At 39.2% G+C, this 27,310-nt stretch overlaps 1 protein-coding gene across 1 annotated transcript in view; it reads left to right on the top strand.

Moving 5' to 3' along the window:
• The window catches only part of SLC24A4 (solute carrier family 24 member 4), a gene marked incomplete at both ends in the record, with an annotated part of 79,240 nt that overhangs the window by 37,051 nt on the left and 14,879 nt on the right, over window positions 1–27,310 (top strand). Inside the window, 10 exons of the mRNA XM_084208630.1 lie at window positions 12,094–12,170; window positions 13,365–13,439; window positions 15,272–15,356; window positions 16,052–16,155; window positions 16,852–16,926; window positions 17,932–17,957; window positions 18,650–18,703; window positions 19,676–19,818; window positions 24,491–24,660; window positions 26,594–26,738. Coding sequence (XP_084064756.1) covers window positions 12,094–12,170; window positions 13,365–13,439; window positions 15,272–15,356; window positions 16,052–16,155; window positions 16,852–16,926; window positions 17,932–17,957; window positions 18,650–18,703; window positions 19,676–19,818; window positions 24,491–24,660; window positions 26,594–26,738 — 954 coding nt within the window. The remainder of the gene's footprint in view (window positions 1–12,093; window positions 12,171–13,364; window positions 13,440–15,271; window positions 15,357–16,051; window positions 16,156–16,851; window positions 16,927–17,931; window positions 17,958–18,649; window positions 18,704–19,675; window positions 19,819–24,490; window positions 24,661–26,593; window positions 26,739–27,310) is intronic.

Here is a 27,310-nt window from a genome sequence, read left to right as displayed (position 1 = left end):
CATTAATCACACCATGCAGTTGGGGAAATCATGTTCTATCATTCAGCTTGTGTCTTCGCTGCAAAATTGATTTGAATGATCTATCTCGAATAGTTTAACATCGATGAGAGAAACTGCGCTGGAAAATAACGCACGGGCTTCACTCAGTGATGGAATGACTGCAGTGGTTGTGTTAGTGGCTGATGGGAGGTGCTGAAGTAAGCAGTAACTAGTGCTTTCTCACAGACTGGCCAACTGGAATCAAAGCCCTGCCACGCTCAAGTTAAGGAGTTTAAAAGGCATAATCCATTATTAAGCAAGAACGGTTTATCAGTTCTTACTGTTTCACAGACCAGGTGCAAGATTTTATGCCCGGTATTTGTTGCTTTTCAAGGAGCAGAAGAAGCATTTTCATACAACAGAAGACTAGAAAAGTGCTACTCATCTGGTAGGGTCCTTTGGTGTTTGCAAACCCTTGATTCCAGGTAAATTGAAGTACACAAGCCTGTCAGTCAGATTGCTGTCTTTGTCAGCTACATTGTGCTGAGCTGTTGAAGGGAGTTACAAAGACACTAATAATTTAAGTTGATAGATTTAGTAATCCAAAATGGGCATATAAAGAAGTTTTGAAATGTTAGCTCTGGCTCTTTGGGCAGATGAGATATAATTGATCAGAGGCATGCTTCCCTTACATCAGGTGAAAGCAGATGAAGTTTGTGGTGAGGCTCTGCTGTCTTTAAGTACTCACTGTCATAGTCCACATTTCTTCATTTTCTGACCACTCTTTCAGCCAACTTCTGTTTCTGCAGCCATATTCTGCATTTTTATGACTGACTGTGTTTTCTGGAGCACAGCCGGAATACAACGAACCTCCTTATTTGTGCATGTTGGGGCTTTTTCTCCTGTTTGAGGAAAATATAAATACATATAGAGTGAATATGAACAGAATATACATACATACACACACATACATATATATGTTCTGTGTATTTCTGATATATGTTAGGAAGGTAGGATTTCCTCTTCAATTCACCTAAACTAGTTCTAAAAGAGCAAAACCACTTTCTGAACTACATGATATAATGAGATGAAGATGATACAAGCTTATTTTAAGACAAAAGAGTAGTGCAGTGTTGTTCCTACATGGGCAGAAGTGAAAGCAATCTGTATATTTTGCAGCTTTATGTTTAAGTTCCTTGAATGGCACTGCAGAGTGTGATGTGGGTAACACAGGAGACTTGCCTCATTTAGACCAGACTCAAAAGCATCCTTTGATTGAGCAATTTCTACATGTATTTTGTGGGCACCATTTTGGTGTGATGTTTCTTAAGACAATTTTGGGTGTTGTTCTGGGAGGTTTTTTAATTTCATGTATACGGTTTCAGAAAGTGCTTCATAATAATATATGGCCAAAATATGTGCTGCTGTTTGGTACGATTAGATAAGTATGTAATTTTCCTATTGCTCCTCTTGTTAAGAATTTAGTGCATATTCTGCCTTCATTAGCTTTCAGATGCTGATTTTTTTCCTACAGTGTTCTGAGACTCCATAATTCCCTGTCTTTATTTTTGTAGTTACCTCAGTGATATTTATAGACTGTGATTATTTCCCATGGTGCCGTTCTGATGGTTCAGGTAGATGTACCTTTCTTGCTTCTCAAGGCTGGACAATATAGTTTGGTGTGCTTGCTAAGCCTTTTGCAAGCATCCATCAGGTACAGATACATTTTTGATGTGTTGGTTTGGGATTTTCTGCAGAATGGTACCTCATAGTCTGTATGCAGACTGAGTAGTAAACCAGTGCAGAATAAGGTGGAGAGAACTCATCAATTTGCTTGTCAGGCAGCGGCATGGAAAGAAATTAAAACTGCTGGCACTGTTAAAATTGTGTGCACTATTGATGGCCGCTTGGGCACGAGAAGAGCGTGCATGCAGTACAGTGACAGTGGGATGCCTGGTTTTACAAAGCTACGCTCCAGACATGCAGCTTGAGAATTTGTGCAGAAAAGGGGAAATACCTGAGTTCAGGAGAGCTATTTGTAGAACCAGCAGCCGTGAAGCAGGAGCTCCAGCTATGACCTATATATCCAGGCTTCCAGCTGGGCTTGTGCCATATGAGCTGAAGCTTGTGTGACAGTAGCTCCCCTGTTAATGGTGTCTGAGCTGGCTGGGTTAAAGAGAGATGTGTGTAGTGTTTAACTGTACTTTCTTCTACACTTAACTTCTAAGGTCTAAAAAAACTGTACAGCTCTTTCATGATTGGGCTGTGACATTACTAAATTGACGTACCTTTTTCCCCCTTATTTCCTTCCTTTTGCTCCTTTCACTTCAGTGGCTTTTGGCCTTGTATTCCCCTTTGTCTAGCATTGCTCTAAGTAGAGTTTGTCTCTCCTTCTTTCTGTGAATTGGTATGAGCTTTATTGCAACATTTATTTACAGATACTAAATAGCCATGGAATAGCGCGTGTGTGATTGAAGACAGCATGAGAAGGACTGTAATTTTGGATTGTGAAATTATTGGAATGTTTATCTTACTACTTTCCAGTAGTGGACTCTCCTACTGTTTGCCCCTATTCTACATTGATATGACTTTTATTTTGGAATAATTACTATGCATTTAGGAGATAAATCAGTTTCCCTCCCTGAAATCTCCAGTGCTGCTTAGTAGGCAGTATTAGTATGTGGAAGTCTCCAGATCGTCTAAGAAGCTGGTTTTTACTTACCAGATTTCATATTGAATATGAGGATATTGAAATACATAGTAGAGGCTAGAACTTAAAAGAGATTGTTCTTGAAGCACTGCAGTACTGTTTACAGCTTCTTACTGAGTTTCTAGACTAATGAGAGAGTGCTCCAAGGGGTGTTGTCTGGGGAGGACTGTGCAAATCTGCCATTTTAAAAATTATTTATGCAGTAAAGGAATTGTGACATAGGAGCTGGAGGATTGAGTCTTCATTGCCTTGGGTGGGATTACCTGTGTGGGAAAGGTGAAGCAGATTGTTCATCTGTGGCATAGGAAATGCATTGATGTCATTTTTCATTATTGAGCAGAAACTGCATGCTGGAACATTCACGTGTTTGTGGCTTTGAGCTAAACCATATGAACTGAGAAGTAATGCTAGTAATCCTGTGTGCTCAAAAAGTGTAAACCTGGCCCCACAAAATTGTGATGTTTGTTTAAAAGATAAACAACAAGTCTGGGTCTCTTTTTTTGTTTGTCTTCTGGGTTTTGTAAATCTTTTAGGTTTTTGGGCTTGTGCCCTCTTCTAGAAACATGAAGGCTGGAGGCAGATTTTTTTTGTCTTAAGTGAAAGCTGATGTTCTTACATAATTGCATGATTTCAGGACCATGGTTTCAGAAGAAGTAAAAAACCAAATATTATGTGTTTTACAAAGGAGTAATGAGACTTGGCTATACCACATAAGTGTGGCTCACACGGAAAAACTATTGTGCTTCTGATTTCCATATGAAAATGATTCTTTCAAAGCACCGAGGGGTACATGGAACCAAAAGTTATACTGAATGCTTGACTTCAAAGCCTGACTTCATCCAGAGGTTTTTAACACTGTTGGAGGGTTTTTTTGAGAGCTTATTTGGTGCAACTTAAAATAATTTTCCAAAATTCAACTTCCTTCCAAGAGAAGAGCAAAATTTGGAGAGTTAACCAGCAGATCACAGTTTGTGGCATCAATAGCCTCATTTTTTAAGAGCTGGATAGGGTTTCTGAGTTCCATGAAAATGCTGGCTTGCCTGTTCTGAACTCTCTTGGATATTCTGGCCTCAGTAAGGTCACCAAAGAGGCTTTAAAGCCTCTGCCTTAGTGTAGCATCTTTGAATTTTACTGGTTCCCTCTTGGTTAAAGGAGTTTTTTGGACAAAGTGCAGGAAAACTCACTGTTGGAAACAAACCTAAGTTGGCAGGGGAGGAATAAATGTCTTTTTACAACTACCTTCCATAATTTTCCTTTTATATCTAGAAAGAGAAGCTTCTAAGTAAGAAAAGTAAACAATACCCATGCATACCCATTGTGTGCCTTTCTCTGGCCTTAGTAGGCCTGACAGTCTGTTGTTACTCTGCTATCTCATGCCCATTTGATTCTAGAAAAGCAATTTGTTTAACTTAATCTTAGCCTAGGAGAATCTTAGCCATGTATAGTTTTTGTGCTGTTTAAACTTGAAGAATATCACAATTTTCCTAGATGGTTAAAATTCCTGCTTGGATCGGGTGTGTTTTAAGTATTAAATTTCGTTTCCTTTTCTATGCATTTGGGGGAAAAGAATGGTGTGTGCCAATACAGCTGCTTTTAAATGAGCCATGCTGAAGCTTTTACAGAAGCAGAAGGGATTCAAAAGCTTATTATTATGCATTCACTGTACTCAAGGCACAATAGCACAGTTTCATTTAAAGTGCACTTCTGTTCTGAATGATAGCTGCTGTGCCAGCTCTTGTGGTAGCTTAATTATTTTGTCTCAGTGTTTTCTACATGTCATCTGTTCAGTTTTCAAGTAACCTGGTAGCTTTTCTGGCTGCAGCAGCTCAAACTTAATCTGTGGTCTGACTTGGATCCAGTCAATTTTGCCAGTGCATTTGCCATTTGAATGTGGTTGCCACTCCTACTGAGGGTGTACTTGGCAGGTAATAGACCATATTTTGTGTTATTTGAGGTCTGTCTCCAGCACATGTAAGGAGGTAGGGATCACCCAATTTTATTCACTGAAGAAGGGTGGGTAAAAGGAACTTGGTTGTACAGAAAAGTACCTGTGTAGTAATTTTGTAAGCAGAGGTGTTCATGGAACAGATCAGCGATATTTTATAAAGAAACATATTATTTCCTGTCACTTCATTTATATCTGCTCTTAAATATAATCATCTTTCTTATTAGCTCTGCCATGGTAGCCAGCTTCTAGTTTTTGAAGGGCAGTTTTGATCCCATTGCTCACGTGGCGTCAATGGAATAATGTTGGAATGGACTAATCCCTGTGCCAGATGAGGTCTTCAGCTGTTCAGAAAAAACAATTTCTACCTTGGACCAAATTCATTTAACTGATCCCTCTTGCTTGCATATTCAAGAGCACAAGGAAGATTTTCTCCCTGCTATGAAATTCTTTAGTGTGAGGAAATCTGCCAAGGGCAGCTTTTTTGGTGGTTCTTGTATACTGCCTGCTGACAGAGTAATTTTGGAAACCAAGGAAGAGATAGTGGTCTGCTCTGATTGTCAAGCTATTCATTAGGCATAATGCAACAGTATTTGTAAGAGCAGCTCCGGTGCATACTCAGTAAAAATATTTGTTAAAGTATTTTTAAAAAATACTTTAACTGGGGCGTTAATACCCACAATGTAGAAGTGTCCATTTGTGCCAAATGGAGTGGGTCATTTCAGAGGGGGTCACTAGTCCACAGTGTCTTAAAATTACGTTACACTTTTGGTAATCCTTTCAGTGAAGTGCTACAACTTGTCTGCTTGATTTCAAAGCCCATTGTTACAGAAATCAGATTGTAATTTTTCCCCTGGCAGTACAGTTTATGACTAGACCTGCAGCAAAATCCCCTTGAAGATGCTCTTGACATGTCAGACAAAGCAGCCTCTTCTTGGTGTTATTGTGAGGTGAATAAGCTGAGTTTATAAGCGATTATGCTGAACAATTAGCATAAATACTTTCCATCCTTTAGTTCTGGAAGAGATTTTTGAGTCTGACTGGGAATAAAAGAAATTCTAAACAAGACCTCATTGAGCTTGAGCTGAGGATACCAAAACCTCATTGTGTGTGATGTTTGATTCTCCAGCCTGTTTGCAGCTGGAAGGCTTGCCTGTGAAAAACATAAGGAATGATTCTTTTCTGAAGGGCTGAAAAGTAGCCTGACCTTTTAATAACTGTCCTTTTTATGTGAGTCACAGCACTGATTGTTAATCCAGTCATTATCCTTTTTCCAAAAGGTAGTCATCTTGCCAGGGACATCACTTTTTATCTGTATTTAAAAAGGACACAGCCAAACTGAGTCCAAAACCCAGCACAGCCAAAGGCTCTCTCCTTCAAATGAAACAAGATGCTGTAGACCATAGAAAATTTCAGGAACGTCTGTAGGCTTTCAGGAAGCAAAAAATGAGAGAAAGGTGGAGAGGGAGTGTCAAATGTATGGAGCTCAGAATGGGAAATTGCATGTAGAGGCAAATTCCATGTAGAAGACAGTTACTTACTGGTGACTGATGTCTTTAGTTAATTCCTAGGACAGTCAAGAGGTAGTACAATTTAAACTGCTTGCATTATTCCATGGTGTTTATTCAGTCCTGAGAATCAGAATTATCCCCCTAGAACCTGGAAATGACATGTCATATCTGAAAAAGCTTCACCAGTGCTGTACCCTGGCAGTATTTGAACTGCTTTGCCAGCCTTGGCTGAGAGTAGTGTAAACAGAGTATGAGCCAGTAAGTGAGAAAGGGGAGAAGGTGAAAAAACCCTGGTTTAGGAATCTGACATGTGAAGTAGAAAGGTTGGGGTCCATAGGTGGCATTCTGAAGAATACTCTCATGCTTAGTGGAAATCTGGTGTCCTAATAAGAGAAGATGCTAGAACAGTTCAGAAGTCATGTGAATGGTCTGGAGGTCAGGGAGAAAAACAAAAAAGCAAAACATAATTTCAAACCTTGGGAACCTTTTACAGTTTTTTTTTTTTTGAGTAACACAAAGGTTGATACATGAAAGGCTGCTCTCTGGTATGGGGATGCATCCTTGTTTTGCAGTGCTTGTGTATACTTGTGTCATCACTGAGTCCCCTAGATCAGGAACTGAAATTTCATCATACCTTTTAATTTTTTGGTTGATAGATAATTCTTAATGTGCTTTTTCATTGTTTGACATCAACTTAATGAGTGAAAATACTTTTCTTTTTTTATAAAAGAGAGAAGAAACTCAGTGTAAGTCTAGGATTTAATGTGGTATTAATTCTACTTTTTACTCTAGCTAATCCAGTTTTCTGTAGGTATTTTCATAACTTCATTCTGATGGAAAGAGAATTTTCAAGGCTATTTCATAAATAATACCATTCTTTACAATCATATATTAAATGGATTTCATGGTTGAGAGTTGAATCAGTTATTTGCTTCGTAAGCTGCTACTTTTCCATTGCACTTATGATTGCACTTGGGAGTCCTCTTTTGGTTGAGCAATGTAAATTGAATTAATATACCAGAGAGATAAAATTTGCTCATAATTCTACTGTTTATGAGGTGAGGGGTATGGAGGAGGATGCTTAGTGTGCCTCCTGCCAGATGGTACTTTGCCTGCAAATAGAAAGCTTGATCTTTGGCATCACAGAGTTTTACATGGATGCACAAATGCCTCTCAAAGAAGTTGGGCTGTGTTTCAAATAATTTCATTGCATTTCATTTGAATTATTGTTATTGTTGTCTTATTTTTTGCTCAGGTGGTATAATCTGTGAGACAAGTTTGCTAAAGAGTTATCTCTACTGATATGTCCTTGCAGAATTCTTCAAATAAACATGTGAATTTCTTTGAATAACCCATTCCTGATTTGCTGCCTTGGTTAGTATGGAGCAAAAGCTGAACTGAGCATGAGGGAAAAGCCACAAGGCATCCTGCTACAGAAAACTGGAAACAGCTGTCTAGTGGGAATGGAGATTAAAGCTTGATAATTCCTATTTTTTCCAGAGGGCATCTGACATGATCAGTGAACTGTTCTTTATTTCTTCTTTGGTCCTTGTAAGATTTGTATGTTACCAGCTTTCATGTTTAAATGTGCTTGCTGAGTGTACTGTTTTTCTTCAATGCCAGTTTAGAGTTAAGGGCCTGTTAGCGTGTGAAAAAAATATACCTTTAATGTACCGTGGCACATTTATGATTTTTCTAATGACTATTCAAATACATTACATCTAATTTAGGAAGTATTATTAAAAAGGAGGACTTCCATATGACACATTTTATATTTGAGTGAACTAGTTTCACTGTGATGGTAAGATCTTTGGGTTTGGCTTTGTTTCTGGTATTCATACTACATTGCATTACTAAAGTCAGTACTTCTCTATGAGCAAAATCCGTCTGCTATTCTTTTCTCAAGTACACAATTACTATCACAATATTTACAGTGCACAGGTTGTGCAAGAGGATTAGCTGGGTGTATTATGGCGTTCCCTGAGACTACCTACATGTACTGAGGCCATTGCTGTCCTCCTGAGACTGTACCACTTCAGCACCTGGAGTGATAGGTGAAACATGACAGGGGACTGACATTCATGGTAAAGAGAATATGGGAGTATGCTTTCAAAGTTGCTGACTATCTTTCTGTAAAAACCTTCCCAGTTCTGTAAAAACCTTCCCATTTTGAAGAGCAGTATGGGCTAAAGTCGCAAATGTTCTAAAAGCAAGAGTAGTTGTAAGACATACTTATGCTATTCATTGCAACTCAGCTGATATGGGACCCTTGCATTCAGGGAGGTGTTTTTGGAAGGAGTGATGATTTTCTGGCTTTCAATCAAATCTTGCAGCAGATTAGTATGGAATTATAATTTAGTGTCATTTGCAGTACCATGAAGTCTGTTGCAAGTTCAACTCCTGTCACAGGAGCAGCTGATATCTTGCTGCTGACACCAGGTAATGATGCATGCATTTGCTTGATAGGTGCAGAGGAGCTCACTTCTGCACACAGTGACGAGTTTGTTCACTGTCACTGAGGCACAACTACTTGTGTAGAGACACAACACCAAGCCTGGGGAAGATGAGGATCTGGAATGTGGGAAGGGAATTGCACACAAGCAGAAATATACTTTAGTGCAGAGGTGCCTAAGGCTGTTTGCACTGCTTAAACAAATGGCACACACTTTCAGTATTCAAGCCAGCTTGTGAATATGATTCTTGAATGGGTAAAAGTGGAAGTATCTAATTCTGTCTTCTGTCTATCCTTCGTCCCCCTTCGTCTGTTCTGAGTGAGTCTGATGATCAGCAGTCCCTGAGCGCCAGGGTGAAGGGGTAGGCATTGCAATTTGTAACTACAGCAGGGCCTGAAGGGACAGAGAAGCAAGATGTAGGCATTAAAAGGGGCATTGAGCTTTTGTGTACATCATGTGCCTAACCCCCTTCCTGCAAAGGCAGAGCTGACTGCACATAACCTTCAAAAATCTACAGATCCATTTTCCCTGTCAGGAAAAACCTTGAAGAGTTGTAGCAGGCTTGAACACTTAGCAGGTGTTAAGACTTGGCATGTTTGTTGTGAGTAAATCAACTGCTAATAAGGTGAAGAAATCACATGTCAAGGCAGGTTATAAAACCACAGATCCACGTGGTTGCTGAGATGGTTGGCAGGCTTAGGGGATTCTGAAACTTCACTTCATTGGCAGCCTGCCTGTCAGGGTATGGGTAGGGCATGTGGGAACAATGCTCTCAGGGCACCCAGAATTAATCTGCTCACAGCCTACGTCAGGGCAGGTGTCACAGGCATGCCGGGGTTGCCCCAGCTGCTTCGTGCCAGCTCTTTGCTGTGCAGCCAAGCAGGGGCTTATGCTCTGCAGCTGCCCTTGTGTTCTGTTCTGAGGCATGCTCTTAGCAGGCCTTGCATAGCTCTTTAGCCACAGACAGCTCAGCCAGAGCTTTTTATCAAAGGTGAATCATGCTTTCTGTCATGCCATAATCAAGGATTTTTTTATGTCCATGACTCAGAGAAAAAGGCGGTGGTGTCCCCTCCGAGTCGTAACTGGATAAGGTGCTGCTGTTTCCCCACTGACTTAATGGCTGGAGAGAGGGAACCAGCTACAGATTGATGGCAATTCCAATATAGACTTGGCTTTCTTGGTGCCCTCTCTTCCCCCTGAGATGTGTGCTGGATAAGATAGCTGCAGGACCCATGAGTTTGCAACAGTACCAGCAGGATAAATATTTCTGTATTTCGATCTGGTTTTAAGATGATGGGTGTATGTTCCCCTCCTTTTTTGGCAAAGGTTAGCCCCATTAGATGTACTGCTCTTCATTTAATCTCCTTCTCCCATCTGTTCTGTCTCTTTTCAGTAGAAACCAAGGAGATGTAGCTCCCACTCAGGCAGACAGATAACTCCATCTCCCATACATGAGAAAATATCTCTGTGTGAAGCAGAGCAGTGCCTTGCTATGCACACATATCAGTTGTACCACGAGGGCAGACTGCTCTCTCAAACTCTGATCATGTCATATTCCCTCTGTCAGCTTATACAGATGAGGCAGTGCCACTGCCCGCTTCAGTTAAGTGTTGTTGAATTCCCAGGCCTAAAATAGGACCCAGGGGAATCCAAACAGCTTTTTCCTGAGAAACCAGGTTATCACAGCAGTAGGTAAGAAAAACAAATAGTTTAGGATACTAAGGCCATGGTACAGCTAGTAAATAAAGAACAGTGCATGTAGCTAAGGTATAGAGAATTTATAGATGATTGTTAGACCAAACCTGTGGTTATTTGGATAATAAAGCCGTAAAGACAGCAAGTGTTTATACAGTGAAACTCCATACTGTACCTTGGAACTCACTGGTAGGTGGCCATTTTATTAGGGAAGAAATCTTGCCTACCAAGCTCCAGAGCTTTGTTTAATTTCCCTGACTTTTATAGAAGATTTTTAATTGTCTCATTGTGAGAAAAAAATGAAGACCATGAGTTCTTTGTAGAGACCATTATCTTTGAGAAAAGCTGTCTTCACGTTAGTTCATGTAGCATTACCTCTGTGAGACAAGCAGGTGTTCATTACAAGAAGTTATTTATTAATAATGCTGTTATCACCAGAATATACTGTTATCACTGTCCATGAAGCAAGGCAGTTTGCAGTGAAGCTGCTTTGCTTTTGTTTTGTGATTAGATGCCTACACTCGTTTTTTATTTTCTGTCTCTTACTTTTGATGTCCTCAGGACTTCTGATTTCCTCTTTGGTATTAACTTCACAGAAGTAAAGTCACCTTAGAAAGATTAGAAAAATGATGATTTTTATTCATGCTTCTGAAAACTTCAGTTTCTACTAACTTAACAGTTCTAAACATTTTACTGTGAGATATTATACAGTCATCTGAATGAGATTACCAGGTAGGTAATAGCTTCCCAGATGACACATCCAGTTTGCCAAGATAGGGAGCAGGGCTGTATTCCTTCTGCCATATGGTGGCAGTGTGGGGATGACACTTGTGGCACAAACACCTGTGCCTGGAGCTGCACACCTTTGCATCCAGTTTGGTGAAAAGATCTGCCTCATGTGCAGGATCCTGTATCATTGCTAGAGACTCAGGCCAAGGCTCTGTTCTTGCTGTCCAATGTGTGTTCTCACAGCCACAGCTTGAGTGGAGGAGACAGAGGCCAAAATGGGGGTTGCAATGTGAATGGTGTGTGTGTGAATACATCCACGGGGCGTGGTATTTCAACCTGTGATGTAAGAGCAACCATATTGTGGAAGCAGCTGTAGATCTGGGTCTTTTCTCCCACTTCCCTTCCATTAAGGAAGTTTCCTCAATGCATTTTTTTCAGGTAATATTAGTCTTTAAAAGGCAGAATTTATTAAAAACACATGCCTTGTGTGCTTACTGATTTTTTACCATACATTATTTCATGTGGTAGAGAATAACTTCTCTGAAAAATTTTGCTTTTGTCAGCTGATGTAACTGACAATAAGTTCTTAGAGTTGATGGTATTTCAGTATTATTCCAGAAAGGTATTCTCCTCTCATGGAGAGAATGATATTACATGGAGGGAATGGTATTTTATTATACTCGATATTACTATATTACTATATATAGCAGTGTATTTACTACAAGGAACTTACTTGGCTGTTACATGCATATATGGCATATATGTTTCCATTGGCATCTTAAAATGTTTATAAAACATATAATAGATTAAAGTATTGCAGATTGCTGCATCTTGACCAGTGGTTTGTGAATTATCCTGTACTGTGTTCCTGTAAGTGTGTCAACTGTGATTACACAGTGTGTCAAAAGTACAGAGCACTAAAGAAATTCTGAAATGGCAAGCTGTAATATAATACATCAGAAGAGGCACTTATGTTTGGTCATATGTTTCTGCAGATGCTTCCCTATTTTTTCATTCTTCCGTTTATACATGCTGTGTACATTTTTTTAAAGAAGTATGTTTTTCTTTCAGCCATTAATGAGTTTCCTGAAGATATATTTACAAATAAAGAACGTCAGCAAGGAGGAATTCTGCTTCATATCATTGCTGTAAGTTTTTTTTCTACTGTGCTTCTTTTTTGTTTTCATTTTATGTTATTTATTCTATTTTTAAATAAGATATTAATCATCATACTGACCTTACTAAGTAGAGTTCTGTATGTATCTACAAGTTTTTAATACTTTGATTTGAGTATTTCTAATACATCTATATAAGTACAATTTCTTAAAATGTAATACCTTGGGGACATGGTATGGTGGTGGACTTGATATTGTTGGATTAGCAGTTGAACTTGATGATCTGAAGGGTCTTTTCCAATCTAAATGATTCTGTGACTCCGTGATTTAAGAAAAGGATTCAAGTCTGAATTTGCAGTACCTACTCATTCATCCTCTTGGAGATAAAGTCCTGGCAGAATGGATCCCATGACTTGTATTTCATGTTATATAGACAGAGTTTGGTATTCCTTCATTGATGACATCGAGCATGATGTGCAAGTTCCTTGAGGCTCTTTCTTTAATTTTGTGCCTCTATGCAATAGATGCAGTTATAATTTAAAAAATCCCAAACCAACCCTGAAGAAATATGGAAAATATAATGTGGAATTTTATTTTCTATTGTATTAAAAAACAAAGCAAGTGAGGTCTGCAGGCTCCAGTTTTTCGTTCCCAGCTCAGGGAAAGTATAGTATAAAGGAGTTGTGTGTGATGGACAGCAGCAGGATCAAGCCCAGTGCATGGGCTCAGCACATAAAGCTGCAAAGGACAGTGGGAGAATCACATGTATGAAGGGAACCAGGATCATTTCTAAGTGTTTTGGTGCGGTGATCCATGGCCAGATTCCACTTATTTCCAGGTGTAAATATTTCCCGAATGTTGTTAATCAGCCTGGTTTTACTTTCTATTTAATTACTTGGTCTGATAATTAGTTAAAAATACAGAGGATAACTACATAACTTTGTAGCTTTACCTGTTGCTTTTCATTATAGGAAATCTGTTGTGACATCCTGTTCTGTTGAAGTGTGGTACCTTTCATATTTTAGGGTCTGACAAATGTTGCAAATGAGATTTTACATTCAAAAATCTGGTTTTATGTCATAAATTTATCAATAGGGAGATTTTTGTTTGGAATTATATAAAAATTGAAGCTATATGTTTCTGCTGAATAAAGGTAGCACTACTTGTTTTCCTCTTTTCATACACAGGAAAAATCTAAATTATTCCTTGAATTTATTTTCTTTCCAGGCTCTCTATATGTTTTATGCTTTGGCCATAGTATGCGATGACTTCTTTGTTCCATCCTTAGAGAAAATTTGTGAGGTATGTTAATGAACATTATCACTCTTTCAGAAATCTATTTAGAGAATATTATTTAGAGATACCATTTCCCATTAAGAAAATGAACCAGTGGTCTGTGCACACTTGTTTCTCTGGCCACACTCAATCAGAAAAAAATCAAAGATTTAATGAGATTGGATGGCAAAACCCACTCTTAACTACCTGAGGCATGTAACTAGAAGAGGTATGGGTTATGGATGGGTTGGATTTATTATTGTGCTCCTTTTCTGAAAAGTAACTTGAGGAAAGATATCATAGAAAATTTAATGTGGTGGCTATGCAAATCTTATTGCACATCTACCACTGTGTCAGCAAGGAGAAAGGAAGTACATGTGGTCCTAGCATAAAGTGGAAAAAAGAGAAAATGTGTGAGAAAAGTATGTACCTTGAATATGGAATCAGAATACAAATTTTATATGCAAAAAACAAAAGTAGCATAATGGCTTTACCTAATCTTTGAGAAGACTTTACAAAATTACGTTTAGGATTCTAATTGAGTTGATTGTGAAAGAGTAGAATTAATACATGGCATGTAAATGTTGTGTTGAGTATGATTTTGGTGAACAGAATAAATACATAATACAAATGTAGATTTTAACTCCTTTTCAAACACAAAATGAAAATCTCATCTCCTTTGCTTTTAAACAAAAATGAGTGACCATTTTCTGAAAAACTCCTGGGGTTTTTTTGTAGCTATTTTAAAAGTCTGTTTTCCTGTTGCTAAATGTACCAAATACCTGTGGTGTTACTCAGAGTTGTAAGCTTACACTCATCAGTAGAAGAACAAATAGAATAATAAGGGAATAGTAAAATAAAATACTCAGTTGGGATCTTTTCTTTCCCTCTCCAGATGTTCAGTATTCAGCATGCACCTTAGACACCATATTTAGATTATAAAAGTTGGTTGTACCAATTACTGGCTACTGATCCTTCATAAAATCTTTACATTTTTACATCTTTACATTTTGTCTCACATTCTGCTGCACATCTAAACAGCTGCCAAGAGTTCAGACAGCACACTTAGGTTTGATTCCTGCAGCAGAATGACTGGTAATAGATCATATTTGTGTTTATGTTTTATGTTTTTTCAAGAAGTGTAGGGTGCTATTGTTATCAGCTTAAGATGTTTTCAGGCAGACTGCTTGAAAAATATAGGAATTTGTTACTTCTCCTTTTGTCACTAGTCATTTTTCTATCCTTGAAAGAAAAATAGTGTACTAAACATGATCCTAGAGACTCTCAAAAAGGAAAAAAAACTCCTCCATAAAACCGTATTTATAGTTCAAGGGAAAGATCTTCAGGCTGCTAAATTGATGCAACCCACTTGTGGACCTGCACGTGTTTTTGCTGGTCTGAGAACTCTAAGTTACCTATATCCTATTAGAGCTTAAGAGACACCATCATAAAAATAGATCTCTCTACCGTGCACAGCCCTCTCTGTGTCTAACTGGACTAATTTTATCTGTGTCAGCAGAGGACTCACTTTTGATTAACACAGTTGAAAAGTGAAGCCAGAATCAACCCTGCTGTTTGTAGGATTTATTCACAAAGGTTGTATTTTTCTGTTACCAGTTTTCATTTTTGAATTTTAGAAGTTGTAAGAGTTGGGGAATTGAATGACTGTGTTTAGAGGTACAGAAGTAAATTAATGAAAACAATCTGAGATGTTTACAATCCTTTTGAATCTGCAGAGATACTTTTCTTTTATCAGCTCCATGTAAGCCACAATTGACTGTTCATTTACCTATAAAACTGTAGAACTCCACAATGTAAACACAGTAGCAGTGCTGAAATGACCAATTGTTATCTTCTAGAAACTACATTTGAGTGAAGATGTTGCTGGAGCCACATTCATGGCAGCAGGGAGCTCCACCCCAGAACTGTTTGCATCTGTTATAGGTATGGAACCCACACACAAGCTTTTTTGAGATCTGCTGTTAAAAAATCAGCAGGAGATCAAGCACAGGTACCCATTCTTCTGACAATTTATAATCAGCAATTGCAGCTGTCAGCTAGTCTGTGGTTCATGGTATCATTAACTACTCAAAATATCTCATGAAACTGTGAGTCTTCTCTCAAAACACAGAGAGGAATGTCTGATTCTGAGCACAGGACGCAAAAGAAGAGATTTATTGAAGTCCCTTGAGAAGTAATTTGATATATTTGGAAATAGATTAAGAGCAGCCCTGAGGAGAAAGACTTGGGGGTGTTGGATGATGAGCTCATCATGATCTGTCACTGTGCAGCCAGTGTGCGCTTGCAGCCCAGAAAACCGGCTGCATCCTGGGCTGCACCAGAAGCAGTGTGGCCAGCAGATTGAGGGACTGGACACAGCTAAAATCTAAGCTGTGAAACAGAACTTACTGTTGAGCTAACTAGTTTAGAAATCATTTACTAAAAGTATATATGTAGAGGTACTAAGCCACAGCTAGCTAGACTAAAAGCACAAATTATTACACAGAGAATTGAGCCTTAATTATGAAACCTGTTTTGGTTAATCTTTGAAACAGTCTCTACTGCACAAGTAGTACCTGTTCTGAGTGACCTACAATTAAATGACAGAGGTAGTTATGTATGTTTTGCTCCCTCTGCAGGTGTATTTATCACACATGGAGATGTAGGAGTTGGGACCATTGTTGGTTCAGCAGTTTTCAACATCCTCTGCATTGTTGGTGTCTGTGGACTGTTTGCAGGACAGGTTAGTAAGATACTTGTCTTTACATAGTTCCGTTGCTTACAATTTAGAGGTTTCCATGAGCATATGTTAAAAAAAAGGCCAAATCACAGACAAAAATGGCATTGTGAAAAACCTCAAAGATTGGAAAGAATATACAAATACTTTACAAATAGTGAATGTTTCCAAAAAGTCCAGCTGTAGTGTCAGCACTCTGAACATACAGCATACAGAGAAAACTGGTTCCTCCTAATACAGTACTGTGTTTACAATCAGCTGATCATTGGAATCTGGAACACAAGCATGAAATTTGCTCCATTTACTCAATAGATATTTAAATTGTTTATCATATTTTTTCAGGTAGTAAGTCCAATATATCCACAAATAAAAGGAACAAGGAACAATTGATTTGCTGTAGTACAATGAATCTTACTTTACAATTGAAATTATGACCAAATCAAGTATCATTAGTAAGAAATGTATTTCAATAATGGAAGTTTCTAAATGATTTTTATTACTGATACTTACTATAGATCCATTGTCTAAGAGACTGATGCATCTTCATGGTAGCACAAAACTGCATTTGGTTTCAGAGTTGTTGCTAGCAATAATAATTACTCTGCTCACACACCTGAGTTATTTTAAGATGGGACCTTTTTGTTTGTTTGTTTGTTTTTGAATTCCCATGTTTTTGTTGGCTGAAGGTGTGGTGTTTTTCAGGTGGTTTGTCTCACCCAGTGGGCTGTGTTCCGGGATTCTGTGTACTACACAATATCCGTGATCGTACTTATTGTGGTGAGTGGCTCTCTTACCAGTTACTGTGTTTCATTGCTTGAATTCTTGGTGGACCAGCCTGCTCACTATACACACTGGCAAATAATTATTTTCCTAGCTAGTTCTAGTGGCATCTGGAAGTGAGAGTGAACTCCACAATGTTGTGTAAATATGCAAATTTCATACAGCCCCGTGGAATATGTGCCCACCATGTCCATCAGTGTCCATTCATTTTGTACCTAGGGTTTGTAAAGTTCTGCAGGCTAGTGGGATACTGTTATGCAGTGCAGATAGCACTCTCCTCAGACCAAGGAAGACTGCTTGATGTGAAGGTGAAAAGTTTTGAGCTACACATCTATTTTAAATAGAGAAGGTGGCTGTTTCTTGCTTCTACACAGTAATCTTATTTCTGATTCTGGGTAAGCTTTTCCGTGTAGAGCACAGGGGAGATACCACTTTGTTCATCCAGAGCAGTGTAGTAGTTCCTGAATGTACACATTTAATGTGTCTGGTGGCAAGGCAGGGCAGAATCCACTTAGTCTGCATATTGTAATACAAGTGAATCAGTAGCTGTGTATTCAGTTACAGCAGTTACACAGGATGGAGTAAAATTTGTATAACCACTTGACCCAAGAGGAGAAGTAAAATAGCTGCCTATTCTGCTAAAACTAGTCTAGCTGTTAGAAAGACTCAAGAGTTAAGGTTTTTTGGAATAAGTGATTTTGCTGTCATTTGCACAGCATAGCATGTGGGTACATGAGTACCCACAAATCTGTCTTTCACATGCTTGCACCATTTCCCTTAATACTTCTTAAAACAGCCACTGACAGGGCTCCAGACACTGTTCACCAGGTTTGTGTTTTGTGAGGGGTACAGTCCATACAGTGGAAGTGCTGGTTAGAAAGGGTCAAAACTTGAGTAGGTCTCTCTAGATATGGCTGATACTTGATGAAGAAATTTGACTGTTTTTTGAGATTGATCAGAGAAATGGTCAATTGATGTGTTTCCTTTTTTCCCCTCTTCTAGTTCATATATGATGAGAAAATAGAATGGTAAGTTGTGTAAATTATTCCGTGCAGTCCTGTATTTGCCATGAGGTTCACCAGTAAATAGAGTTGTGGTGTAATTGACTTTCATTCTGCTCACTGAGAGTATGAGCTGGATTGAACACTTGGGAAATCCTATGTATTTTGTTTGGGCTTAGTTTTTATGATGGTCACGGAAAACTGAAAGAAAATGCAAGAACCAGGAAACATTAAGGAGGTACATGGGCTCTGAGTAAGGCCCCAAGATTCCATGTGCAGGGAGGGTAACCAAAACTCTTCTGCTCTGATTCTGACTGTTAACACTGGTGGGGATGCCAGGTGTTCCAATGAGCACTCCAAAGTGAGTCCTAGTGGAAGATCATAGGCACCTTCTCACAGTGCTCTCAGAGTGCTTGGCCTGTGTTTCTGCACTGAATTGCAAAAGGCCTTGGTGTTACGATGCTCAGAGGGTAGCTGTGGTTTCAGCCTGCATAGCACATTTCTGAAATACATGCATTGCAGTTTATTTGCATGTTTATTGAAACTTGAGAGTCTGCTTCCCCTCTCATTCTGCTGAGACACCATCTAATCTTAATGATGTGAGTCCTGTGTGCACAAATGTGACTTGTACCAGATGTTTAAGGCACACTCCTACATAAAACTTGTAAAGCATACAGCTGTTTGAATGGCCTCCTAACACTTCTTTCTGTCTTTTTGAGGTGGGAAAGCCTTGTACTCATCATTATGTATTCATTCTACATACTTATCATGAAGTAAGTACTTCTCCTTACTGTACCCTTTAGATGTAACTGACCATCATTCTTTTGGTCTTGTTTTGTCCTTGGCCTTTCTGCCTGAGGGCAATACAGCCAGTCATGTTTCTGTGTTAGATCTGTTGGGTTTTATGCTTAATCAATGTAATTCTAGATTTGTGCTTAATCAGCAGCAAATACTTTCATGCATCCTTTTCATAGTGCACAGAGTTAAAGTGGCTTTCAGAAAAAGTTGAGAAAAATGCCATTTATACAAAGGTATATGAAAAGTTTGCAGGGTGCTCTGGATTGTAAACACACATCATGTCAGCTCTTACCTATATTTTGTACTGCCTGGAGAATGAGTTCAAGGAACATTAGATAGAGTGCTAGGCATATATTTGTCTTCAGACCATCTCATACAGGTTGTTTACTGACATCTGTTGTGTCACTGCCTCTGACAGGAGAGTCAGAGGTCTCACTGTTACTGCAGGTGTCTGTGAGTCCACCCTTCTATTGCAAGTTGCTTTGACAGCCCTCTTAGGTCCCACCCTAGTGCTAAAATAGATTTATGCTGTCTTTAGAAGGGTATGGTCAGCAGTTCCAGAAATGCTCAAGAATCCTCCCACAGGGAGCACAGTACTGAAAGAAACAGTGAGGTGAATTGTGAGCTGATGCAGGAGGAAAGAAGCTGCAGTATAGTGAATGTCCTGGCTCCAAAATCAACAGCTCCAGTGTTGTGCCTTCACTAAATCTGCTCTAGTTCCTTTTTGCAGTTTGCTGTATGTCATGAGAGAGAGGTGCAGTCCTTGCTTTCCTGTCAGCTTGCCACTGAGTTGGAATGTCTTTTCTCTTCACTTCCTGTTAATTGTCAGAGAACATGCATCTAGGCTTTACTGCTTACCTGCATAAGTTTTTCTCAGATGGTTTTAAAGTTTGCCAAGAAAATGCAAAAATCCAACTTTTTTAGAGACCTTTTCTTTGCACTTTCAGGTACAACGTGAGGATGCAAAATTTCTTCACCCTTAAAAGCAAGAATGTTGGAAATGGTGACACAGTCAACAATGAGCTGGAAGATGGTAATAAATGTTATGCCTCTAGTTGTGATGACCCATCCATTCCATTACTATGGAAAGGTAAGGCTGAGCAGACAGGACGTGAAAAAAGAGTAGTTCACAGGATATCCTTTCTATTTCTTTTATGCAGATCAAAACAGTGTCACTATTCAATTGTAAACAGGGTTAACTGGATAATTCAGCAGTCAGATTGTCACATTAAAAAAAATAGATTTTTTTTTTCTATATTCTGAAAACAAGCTGCTTTGCACATTGGCAATTTTGCTCCCTTTTTATCTCCTGTCCAGTGATGAGCTACAACATCTTTGTGAAAGAAATACCTTTTTTTTTTAACCAAGAAGAAAGCAATTTCCACTTCAAAAATTAGTTTGGAATGCGAAGTTAAGATGTGGATGTTGAAGGAAAGGACATGGGCAGATCAGTGGGCAAGAGATACGTTGAGTTCAGATCCTCAGAAGACTGGTTTTCACATGCCTAAATAGTCTGTATACATCACCAGACACATATGTAAAATTGAAAAATGAGGTTCTTTGCTATTTGTGTCTTTGTCATAAAGGAAATAAGATGATATACAGCTTGTGGTACTGAAAGTAAGCAAAAATACCTGGGTATTTTTGGCTTGTTTTCTAAGCCTGTTTTTATCTTTCTAAGCCTGTCTTATCTCTCTTCTCTTCCATTCTCTCTTTTCACTATAGAGCAAAATCATTCCACTTTCAAAGCACAAACCATGTAATTTAGTGAGCACTTGGGCTGCTCTTAACAAGTGAGGTCTCCTCACTTTGCTCTTTGCACACATCTCCCATTCTAGGAGGCTGAGCTCATCAGCACTGTTGGTAGCATTGGAGAGATCCCCACAAATAGTACCAAGCAGGAATTTAGAGCAGACTCAGAGGATCCCACTCTTTTCTGCTTTTACTGCTTAGGCTGGGATTTCTTTAAGGTAGATATTGGTAGCTATACCTGCAGGTATACCTACCATAAGGCAAATATAGGTTTATTCAGTGACAGCACACTGCTACTCTGGTCCTAGATCAGGTGTCTAGACAATGCTAATTTAAAATTATTTCTCATAGGACATTATAATTAAATGATGGTGACTTTGAAATACTTTCATCTCATTTTATAATGGACTTTTGGGAGCATTGGCTCTGATATAGTGTGGTCTGTCCCTTGCATGTGGATTTGTGTCCATGCAAGGTTCCACAGATGCTTCCTGTATTCAGGTGGAGACATGGGAGAAGGGTAATGCAGTTAAACACCACAGATATTAGTGGCTTATACTTTTGAGGAATTTCATGGGTTCTGATGTCATCTCCCAGCAGTCTCTCCTCTCTAGCCCTTGTGGTAGAGAGACAATAGCACAGACTACTAGCTGTCTTATTTTCTTTTCAAGGAAATGTGTAGATTATTGAATTCTTGTGAAGAACATGCAGGAAAAAGCATGAAAGCTCCACTAGCAACTGTCCACATCAGATTTCTTTTCTGATTTTGCCTCAAAGAGGGACTGATATGCAGTTTCAGTCAGATTCCCTTGGCCTTCTCCAGCACCCATTACACAAATACACGCTGCATTGGAGGCACAATTGTTCAGAGAGCCAGAGTGTAGATACTGTCACAGGCAAACGTGCCTGAGAAAGTTCAGAAAAATGAGATTAAGGATTTGGAGTGAGCAGTGGGAGGGGAGGATGGCAGTGTTAGCCTAACTGCTTTATGTGTCAAGATGCTGTCCTAGAAAACTGTCACATGGCTGCCTCTAGCTTCTTCCCTCCTGTTCTCTCAAAATATGCCGTGGCCCATCAGTGACTCCCTCTTAGTTGACACATGCTGGCTTCACAAGCTGAGCTGCCTCTTCCCCCAGCAGCTTTCAGAAAGGAGCACTGCTAACAGCAAGGAGAGAACTGGGGCTGGCCTCTGCCTTGCACTGCTCAACAGTTTGAGCATCCACCAAAAAAGCCTTCCTTGGCTTCACCAAGGTGTAGGTTTGACCTTAATCTGATTTTGCACAGGAGGAAAGCCTGATTACTTCCCATGGAGGAACAGTTGCTTTGAGTGAGGAACTTTGTTTTTAGCAGGATAGTCTGTTGCTCAGGGTGCCGGTAAAAGGTGTAACCCTGTAAAACTCTTTTATGCTTGTAAGTCTCATTGCTTTCAAGAGCTTCCTGTGGTACAATATAAAACCTTCCATCACTCAAGTTTCAGAAAGAAAAAGGAGGGATTTTCACCATAACAAAAATTTCATTTCAAGGGTGAGTTCTGCACACACAGGTAAAGGCAGACTAGATGTACTTTGTGAATGCTGCTCCAATTTTCAAAGTACAAATGTGTACGTATTACCCTTGACTTTTATTGTGTTGACCCAAATTTCCACCAGGTGGCATGGTTTGACCCCTGCCTGAAACCAGAAATTTGGACAAAGGAGGGTTTCTGAGGGACTGGCTTTCAGAGCTAAAGTCACCAAAAAACTTTCTGTTGATTTTGACAGGGCTGTTGCTGAACCTTTGGTGGTGAGCAGTGAGTTTGTTGGAAAGAAAAGCTGTTCTCAGTAGAGTTTTTCCTAAGGTTTATCACAAAGGAGAAGTGCAAAAGGCTTTTCTCCTTTTCACATTTCTTAAAACAACTTTTAGGTGGAGTCCATACTGTGTGGGGCTAAGGTATGTTGTTTTTTACAGGCTTAGGGAGTAAAACTGAAAATAATTAATATAATAAGAGCAATGTGCCACAACAAGTCAGAATGGCTGCAGTGCTTAAATACATATTTAGTATGAGGTATTCTACAGCAGCGCTGAGTTTTTAATTATTTTCATTTTTATCAAATCTGAGTGTTTGCTCACTGTCTTCATAGGGTTCTAAGAAACAGTTTCAGAGTAACTTCAGTGCTGCCATGTTTTTCATGTCACTGTAAGATAAAGCATTTTGGTTAATTCTCTGGAGGAGCTCACTTAGGAACAGTTAGTCTGATGAGACTGTTAATACCAGGCCTTTTTGTCTCTACCAGCATTGCTGTCAAACATTTATTTTTCTTTAGCTAAAGCAAATGTTATTTGGTGGAGTCCTTTTCTCTGAGGACTGATTCCTAGGAAACCTGTTTGGCTGTATATTCCTTCACAGAAAAGCTGCTTCACTCCAAGGGTCACTGGAGTGGATGTGCTCCTTATTTGCATCATCAGCCACAGTACTAAGCAAGGTTAATTTGGTTTAGATGTTGGGGTAGAAGAGGATAATTGCTCCTTTACATTTAGCAAGTGTAAAATTGCTACTAATTCTATTCTGTATGAGAGATGTTAAGCTGCAAGCAAGACTCCAGAGTGGATTCTTTGAGTAGGGCACATTTCTTTGTGAAGCCAGAGATCTTATATTTATGACACTTAGGTGACCCCAGTGCACTCACTGAACCCATTTTAGTGAAACAGAGGAAGACACTCAAATGCTTGGAGGGGTGGAAATTACAGATGTTTATTGGTGATTTACAGGCTTGCTGGTTTTTCTTGTTGAATCATTATGGAGAATGTATTTCTTCAACTGCAACTACAGCTATGCTAGAAGATGCTTAAGACAGCAAAGCCTTATTTTGCATGATGTGACTTAGATGCATGAGTGGATCCAGTCTTCCTGAAAAACAAATATATTTCAACACTGTAACAATGCCAAAGAATAACAATATAGGCTTCTGTGTGTTTAGAACAGGTCCATTTTAATTCCATTGTTTGAGTTGAATGTTTTCTTAGATTTCCTTTGCTTCCTGACTGGAACCATGCACTAATTATCTTTCACTTCCACCTCCTAAATTCTCCTCCTCTTCCTAATGTAAGTAACAATACCAAAGGGGAGGGAGAGGGGGAGGCCAAGCTAAGCAAAGCAGAAAACAAGCAGCAAAGAATTTTTTTCTGTACATATTATTATATGTAATAATTAATATTTATTATGGTCATGTATGTATTTCCTGCCCTGCTTTCTAACACCACATGGGTATGTCTCCTGTCTGCTGAGCCTTGCTCTGCTTGATATGTGTAGTCTGTAGCATTTGTGAGAATATTGGTTTGTTGGTGAGCTCCTAAAATCCTTGCCTGTACTTGTGTTGATTCCCAATAAAATTTTGTCTCTACGTGTTCTTAACATGGTAGAATTTTGTTAACTTTATAATCTTGGTATGGGTTCCTTTATATTAACAAAGGCTTACTTTGCTTGTTAGTTAGAACCATAGATTTGTTCTTGACAATCCTTGTCATCATTTCAAATTTTTCTTGTGAGAGATACTGGTAATATTCTGTGAAGGTAAAGTGAAGATTTCCAGAAGGAGTGAGCACAACATTAGGGCCTTCTGCATGTGCAGCATCTTGATCCAATGGAATAGTTTTAGAGGTTTCAGGAGTGCTGTCTACACTGCCACAGTGCAAACACTTCTAGAGAAAGGGTACAAAACTCTAGTGGGACATAAGCAAATAAAGCTGGTACTACGGCATGAACAGCTGGGCAAAACTGCTCCCACTAATCCCACAGTGGCTTGGTGGCTGCCTTAGTAGAATGAAATCCCTTTCCAGCATGTGATCTTAAGAAAGCACACAACTGATGAGGAGATTCACCAGGCTGCAGAAATATTAAAAGAAAGTCACTCATGAATTCCAGCATTGAGATAAATGTTCCCCCCACCTGAGCCCGAAAAGACCCAGCTGTGGATGGTGGGATGCATGGTGGGGCCAATTCCACTGCTAACTCTGTCCATTGTGATCATTAGTGAAGGGGATACAGCAGTATGGCAAAAACAGTGTTGTGATGGTGGATGAGATAATCTGCTCCAGTCCTCCCAAGTACCGGTTCCCTGAAGCTGGATTACGGATTATGATCACAAATAAGTTTGGACCACGCACCAGAATGAGGATGGCGAGCCGACTCATCATTAATGAGGTACGTTCGTTAGGAAAACAAAGTGACCACGAGGCTGAGGGGTCACCAAAGAGCTGTGCTCATAGTGACCCCGAATTTACATTCTCCTATGTTCCTGTGGCTGGGAGAGATCTATGTCTTTCTCAAGCAGCTGTATGTGAACAGATTTGAAGATTGATTCCCAGCTGGTGATGTTGCCTGTTTTAATGGGAAGGCAGTCAAAAAGGAAGGACTACCTTATTTCCCTGACAGAGGATGTTTACTTCAGTGTGTGTGTGTGTGCATATGTGCGCATTTAGATTTTATTTATAGAAGAGGAATTGGTTTTGTTTATTACAAAAGTGGTTAGGTTAAAAAAGGATAATGGACAAGGCAACCAAAAATTTTAAAAACTGCTCTTGTATCATTAACACTTCAGGATCCCTTCAGAGATTTGCCTACCTCTTTAGTATTCACTGTAGTCCTCAGCTCAGAAGAAAAATGGACCGAAATATTTTCATGAGGGGAATTTGCCCTGGACAGTTTCAGTTCTCTCTTACTCGAGACATTGTCACGAGTGTATATTGCTTGTTCCATACCCTGCAGCTGAAGTGACAGGACTTGGCAAATGTGACTGTTCTGAACTTGCTGAAGCACTAGGGGTAAAACCTACCTTAGGTTTTATGAAGGCAGGGTTTTATGGTTTGCTCCCACAATATCAAATATGAGAGGTATTTTCTCAGGCAAGTAAATAGATTTCAACATCATAACACAGTTCATGTGTTTAGCCAGCCTTATGAATTCCACAATAAAAGAAAGCACCATTAATATATTTGTAACAAAAATCCAGTTTGACAGTAAAATAGTGAAAGGTGTTATGGTCAGGAGTAGAAGATCAGACAGGGCACATGGCAACAATTGACTTTGTAATCCTTGAAGTCAATTCATTGATCAGAGAAAAATTCTTAATGGCTGTGTGGGTAGAAAGCTAATTCTTGGCTCTTTAAACATCTGCAAAAAACATTCTCTAAACTTGAGCATTTTGGATGTATGGTCTTGTGTATTCTCACTTATATATTCATAAGTTTTGCAAAGTATTCAGATAGGGTTTTTCTCTGTTTTTCACTAGAGTATGTTGATACTGTTTTCAGAAATTTTTTTGCATGTTGAGCAGTTACTTTATTTTTCAAGGCATTTCAGAGCACTTTTTAGGAATTTGCTAGTTTGTCAGGAAAAGAGAACACTTTTCAACCCTGCATTACCTCATCTAATGAATTTAAATAATTCTTTTTTAATAAAAGTATGAACTTACTGTTGCATCTAGCATTCTCTAGTGCACAAGTGGGTATATTTGATCATGTTTAAACCTATCCTTGTAATTGTTGCACTGTATGTTGGAACTGCAGCAGTTCTTGTATGTGTCTGCAGGGCCAATTATGAGCTTCGTGTACTCAAGACAAGGGCAACAAGGATTAGTCTTCCTTTTGAAATTAAAAATAGGAAAAATTACCTCAGTGAATGGAGTTGAGAAGGAGGGAGAAGAGAAGAGTTGGATCTGAGAAGGAGAGCTCCTGGATAATGAGTCATTCATAAGCCAACGCTAATTGTGCAGAGGTGTTTTGAGTGTTGCCATTTGATCATGGTGCTATTGCTGGTATGAGTGGGAACTGTTGAGTGAGAAGGGCTTTAGAATACCACATTGGTTCAAACATGGGTGGAACAACAAATGTTACAACATTCTCCATCATGGCTTGAAAGACTCCTGCCAGTAATTTTGAAGTGGATGGTTAACCTGGTGAAGCCTGATGCCTGCTGAAGACAGGTAGGCCACTGGCAGGTTTGTTGTTGACTGAAAGGAAAGCTTTGAGGAGAAACTTCATGGCTCATGTGACTGGGGCTGGACAGAGAGCAAAACTCAGATGTCACAAAGTAAATACTTTCTGAACTCTGGCAGTTCTGTGTTTTGACACTGCAGCGCCAGCGGTTAATCCAATCTGCCAATGGCTCAAGCAAAGCACTTCAGAACAGGAGACAGGAGAATATCGAGAATGGAAACATCCCTGTGGGGAACCAAGAGGAGGAGAATGAACAGGACAGTCTGACTCCATTTTCAGTGCCAGGTAAGGCTTACTTTCTAGATGTTTATAGTCCTGGAAAAGAAGATAATTTAAATGCCAAATCCTGGGATGTAAGAAAGACAACATCAGTGGGGAGAGAGGAGGAAAGGGATTGGTTTGACTGTCTGAAGGATGGATTTGCTGACAGTAAAACTGGGCTGGAAGGTGGGTGGCTAAAAGCAGATCTTTGGAAAGTGTTTTCCAGTCATGGACAGCAATGGTAGAAGTGCTGATTTGCCAGTGGTGAAGGGAAAACAGGAAAGGGAAGTTTATATTGAAACATGTCAAAATGACCTGATGAGCGCTGCACTACAAGTAATTTTGAAGCCAACAGTTAATTATGACTTGCTGGAAATTACTAAGCCAGAGGCACCTTGGTGTACAAATATATAATGAATAGTGACTGTACTGGGGGAGGCTTCTTGAATGATGAAAAGTAGAATAGATTTAGGGAGAAGAAAGAGTGTTTAAAATTGTTAGAATAGCTGTATGCAATATATTCACCTTTTGAAATTTTTTGGAAATTCTTTGGTGTAAAGGGCTATGTATAACCAACTTCTTGTGCTGGTGCCCTT

The sequence above is a fragment of the Fringilla coelebs genome, assembly GCF_963513975.1.
Source record: "Fringilla coelebs genome assembly, chromosome: 6".
Lineage (NCBI taxonomy): Eukaryota > Metazoa > Chordata > Aves > Passeriformes > Fringillidae > Fringilla > Fringilla coelebs.
Note: the sequence above shows the minus strand (reverse complement) of the source record. Positions and strands in the feature narration are given on the sequence as shown.